This window comes from Neomonachus schauinslandi, chromosome 9, assembly GCF_002201575.2.
Source record: "Neomonachus schauinslandi chromosome 9, ASM220157v2, whole genome shotgun sequence".
Lineage (NCBI taxonomy): Eukaryota > Metazoa > Chordata > Mammalia > Carnivora > Phocidae > Neomonachus > Neomonachus schauinslandi.
In genome coordinates, this window is record NC_058411.1 from 47931742 (window position 1) to 47936777 (window position 5036).

Genomic DNA, 5036 nt, shown 5'->3' on the forward strand with positions numbered 1-5036 from the left:
CTGGGGATTTAACTGGAAATTTAGGAAGCTCCACCACCATTCAGCTTATGGCTACTGTATTTCTAAACATATGAAAAATATAAAAACCCACTAAAGAGTAAAGTATCTTCTGCTGCTATCACTGATAAATTGATACTTAATAGCCATTAGTAAATCACAGTACTAAGTATATTAACATTAATGTGGGGGTTAAATCATACTAGAGAACACACTAAGACATTCTAAAATCAAGTTACAAAAATTGCTAATTCAAGGGAGAATGCTTACAAAAAATGAAATGTGTTTAAAAAACCCTTTTATCCAACAAGTTATTCTTCATCTACTATTTTACTTTCTAAATGGCTACAATTCTGCCATTCTTATGAGACAAGCAACTGGCTTTTGGAAGACAACTTTAAAATCTAAAAGTCAATTGTCAAGGGTTGAGACAACTCTGTAGGCCAATTCCTTAGAGACACATTCTCTACTCCTGAAAATGTTAAGGTTGTGATTTTGGAAAAATGGTAGAATACAAACTGCTTAGAACCTTAATTCTCAAAAATTATTTTCAACTGCTTTTGTGTCCTAAGTTATCACAAAATCAGATTAAGTTTGGTGGAGCTAAATCAATACAAAACCGTGTACACCCAGCATTATAAGAACCAAAATGATTCTTTTTTGTTCTTATAAAAGCTAGGTGACTCCCAAATCGAGTCACTTTATACCACATATCCCTGGAGAATAACATGGCCCAACACACCACATGTCCCACTTAATCTAGTCCAAACGAGTAACATAACGTGAGAAACTGCACTGTGTAATTCCTTTATTTTCTGCATATTAGTGCTTTACCAACACTACAACCATAAAGAACACAATTCCAAGTACTGTACTTTTTAGTTTGGGGAGATCACAGTCTACAGACTCATTTACTTATATTAGACAAGATTAACCTCATTCAAAACTTACTGCAGTTTATAAATTCACATAAATACAGAAATTGATGCAATTGAACATAAACTTCAGGATCTTATTTTTTAAATTCCTAGATAATAACTTTTTCTGCAGGCTCCGATTACCTGCCCCATGATCACCAATGGTTATGGTTCAATTTAACTACATCAATTATCAACCTTTTATATCCTTAAAGAAAATGTAAATGAAAATTACAATTCCTTACCAAAAAGTTTAGGGTTTTCCAAATTTCAAATATTTGCTCCCCCCCTCCCCCTTCAATTAGACATTTCAAATAAACTAAAAATAACCACATCTCACCTGCAACATTCAATAGCAATCACTTGATGTATAAAATTTTAACTATGCTCCCAGTTATTTTAAAACACAAAAAAAATGGCTGCCTATCAATCTGTCTGTCACAAGTTAGAAATACTACATTTAGGAATTAAGATGAGGGTTTCAAGTTTCCTCCAGTTTAGGCATTTATACCTTTGTGCTTGTCTAAAGATGTTACTATAGCATCGATATTTGTATAACCCATGTTTATGTACCTTAAAATGCAATCATTTAAAACACTAAGAATTAAATTTATGGTGGAGCTTTGGGAATTTTAAAAGCAACTAAAATGTTCTCAGATGTGTCTGTCAGCTTCATTTCTAGAGATCCTTCTAAAGCAAAACAGAACTTTATACCTTAGTTGCATTTTGAATTCAAAAATCCCTCTGCACCATCAGGAGCCTACAACATAGCACCTTCTCTCATCTGCTTTAAGTAAAATGTGTCAAGAGTTTTACTTTCAATAGTTAACTTTTTATAGCCTTATGCTTCTCATACATCTTTGGTAAAAGCTCCATTACACAATATGGCCAAAGCACGAAGGACCAATACTGTCCAACTATGTACCATGATATCCCGCTCCATTTTAGTTTTCAGACACCCTCATGAATAAAACCCACTCTACCTTTTCCTGTATACTGCCTTTGCAGTCTACATTTCTTAAATTCCCTACGTTTAATTCCTTGAGGATCTCTAAAATTAATCCTTAAGGCTATATGAGAACCAGATGCTGCTCACAATTCTGTACCAAGCATTAACATTTGGTTCAAAGTATCATCATAGTGGTCTCAATAATCTAGTTACCAGTCCCAACAAGCTAAGGAAGTAATCTTGCTAGGATCTGGATATCACCAGTGAGCACACTGCTTACCCTTGAAGAAAAATAAGTTTACATTCATTGTCATCTGTAGGTTCTTTTTCTTCATCCTACTTCCCCTTTGTCATTCCTCAAGTCTACACATCATTCATTCATCACATTTCCTTCCTTAAAGGAGATAGTGTATTAATGAACCAACAGAATATCTGACTATTTGTGAGTTAATCCTACAATCAAACAGAATTAAATATCTTTTTTATAAAACATCTTTTCCAGTGTTCTAATTAATGGAGATGTGGATCACTCATCTACAAAAAAGACTTCTATCTTCAGCTTAATCAGTTGCTCTAATGTGAAAACAGGAATGTGTATTTTTCCAAGTAGGTAGGTGTATATAATTTGAATTGTTAAATGCTTTATTAATGAACAAAGTAAACATTCTAATAATTTTTAAATTATTGGTCTTAGACATTTGAAATGTGGTAAAAGTATATATTCCAGTTTTGCCCCAAAGTCACTTAAAATATCTACAGATATCTCATCTGTGTGTGGCATACACCATTATTGCTCCATTTTCTGGAAAGAGTCTACTTTTAAAGTTAAAAAAGAGGGAAAGCACAGCAAAGTTGCCAACTTTGCAGTGAAAAAAATCTGTGTTGATGGGTTACACTTTCATCTTTTTATGCAGTGTAAGTTAGCTATGTAATAAGGAACTTGAGTTTTATCCCTACTCATGCATGACGTATGTTTCAGAACTTAATAGCTGACATTTCAAAGAACTTCTTACATTACCTGTTTAACATACTGATGTGCAACTGGAACATATTACAATGATATTACTCATTATTTGCCACTGTAGGCTAAGTTTATTATACCGGTCTTAGATATAAAAGGTCACATTTGAACTTCCTAAGTTAAAAGTAAAACTCATTAGGGAGGGGTAAGGGCCTTAAATATAAAAGACAAACGGCAGTTTGATTAAGCAATAATTTTCAGTTTACTAGATGAAACAGACTTGCAACATAGTCTGCATGAATGCAAAATAAGCCATCTACAGCAAGTGATAAGGAAACTGGGCAAAAAGGAAAAAAGCATACATTGCAAAAAAGATTCTCTCGAAATAAAAAAATCAAACCATTATTATAAAGGACTTTACCAAAAACTGCTATATTTCCCCCATCCCATTTGCTGGAAGTCAATAAGAGCATCTAGCACTGTGTTCATGTCAACTGTCAGATCAGAGCATCCTAACGCAAAGCAAAAAGAAAAAAAGGGGAAAAAAAAGAAAAAAAACAAAGAAAAACAAAAAAAGGAAACCCCTAACCCCCCCCCTCCCCAACCGCAGAACAGTAACTCCAGAGTTCAAATTCAGAAGAAGAGAAAGTGGCAATTGAAAGAGGTGATGGTGGCGATAATCCTATGAATGGGTTTTTGATTTCTCTCCTTCCGGGGGGATAGGTGGAGAATGCTCATTAGGATTTGTAGTTAGAGGTTAACCATGTGAGCCCCTCATAGAGTCCATCCCCTGAGGTGGCACAGGAGGGCTGCACATACCAGTTCCTGTCCCGAATCCGGGTCAGGCCCAGTTTCTCCTGGATCTCGTGGGGTTTCATGGCATCAGGCAGGTCCTGTTTGTTGGCGAAGATGAGGATTATGGCGTCCCTCATCTCCCGGTCATTGATAATGCGATGCAGCTCCTGGCGGGCCTCGTCGATGCGGTCGCGGTCGGCGCAGTCCACTACGAAGATCAGACCCTGGGTCCCGGTGTAGTAATGCCGCCAGAGCGGCCGGATCTTGTCCTGGCCGCCCACATCCCATACGTTGAACTTGACGTTTTTGTAAGTCACCGTCTCCACGTTGAAACCCACTGTGGGAATGGTGGTCACCGACTGGCCCAGCTTCAACTTGTACAGGATTGTTGTCTTGCCGGCCGCGTCCAGGCCCAACATGAGGATCCGCATTTCCTTGTTCCCGAAGATCTTGGATAGCACCTTCCCCATCGCGTCGGAGGAGCCGGGGCCGGGGGCATTCAGGTGTCCCGGGTCCCCTCAGCCAACTACGCCGCAGCCGCCGCGAAACCGAAACGAAGCCTCCCAGCCGCGAGGGCGCCCGTGCGGCCTGCGTGGGAGTTGCCTCCTCGGGGCAGAGGCCCGGGCTAGCCACTCACTCGGGCATCACCGGCCGCACAACTTGATTCCTCCAGTCGCCGCTGCCGCCGGGGCCCTGAGTCTGCGCCGGGAGAGCCGCCGCCCTGCTGAGGCGCGGCCCGGCCCGGAACTGCCCTTCCCCCCGCAAGCGCCGCGCGAGCGCCGCCGCGGTTCCCGCTCCTCCGCCTTCTCCTCACTCCGCCGCGGGAGACCGAGGCCCTCTGGCCCGCCCGCCGCTCCACGAGCACCGGGCTCACCACCGACCCAGGCCACCCTAGAGTCAGCGCGGCTCCGGCGCCTAGTCAGGTCATTGATCCTCGCGGGAACTCGGTGCGCCGCCTGCAGAGACACAGAGAGGAAGAAGGGAGTTACTGGCGGAGTACCAGAGGGGAGCGGAGGCCGAAGTGGCCCGCCTTTCCAGCTCAGTCCAGGAGGTTACCTCCAGCCGCCGCCCTGAGCGCGGGCTCCCTCTGGCCTCCACCTCCTCCTCCCAGCACTGCCGCTGCCGCCGCCGCCGCCGGAAAAGGCGCCGAAGAAACCGCCTCACTTCCCCTCCCGACCACGCAGGCGCAGCAAGGCCGACCGTTCGACGAGAGCGACCTCTGTAAGGAGCGCGGCCCGCGCGCCTAGCGTCATGGGCGCCACGCGCGAGGGGCGCGGCTACGGCGGCTCGGAGGCCTCGCGGCTGCGGCCAGACCCTAGACTCGCAAAACTCGGACTTTGACTCGCGCCCACCTGTCCCTACACTACCCGCTCGCGTACTTTCTGTAGTCCTCTTCCGCGCGCTCACCTCCTTCACC

General features: G+C 43.4%; 1 protein-coding gene across 1 annotated transcript; it reads right to left on the bottom strand.

Annotated features, from left to right (window-relative positions):
• Window positions 1–790: 790 nt before the first annotated feature.
• On the bottom strand, window positions 791–4786 carry ARF6 (ADP ribosylation factor 6). The gene is made up of 2 exons (XM_021701450.2): window positions 4676–4786; window positions 791–4575 (listed from the first exon to the last, which is right to left on the bottom strand). The coding sequence occupies exon 2, from the start codon at window positions 4087–4089 to the stop codon at window positions 3562–3564; it is 528 nt and encodes a 175-aa protein (XP_021557125.1). The 5' UTR covers window positions 4090–4575; window positions 4676–4786; the 3' UTR covers window positions 791–3561.
• Window positions 4787–5036: the final 250 nt, after the last annotated feature.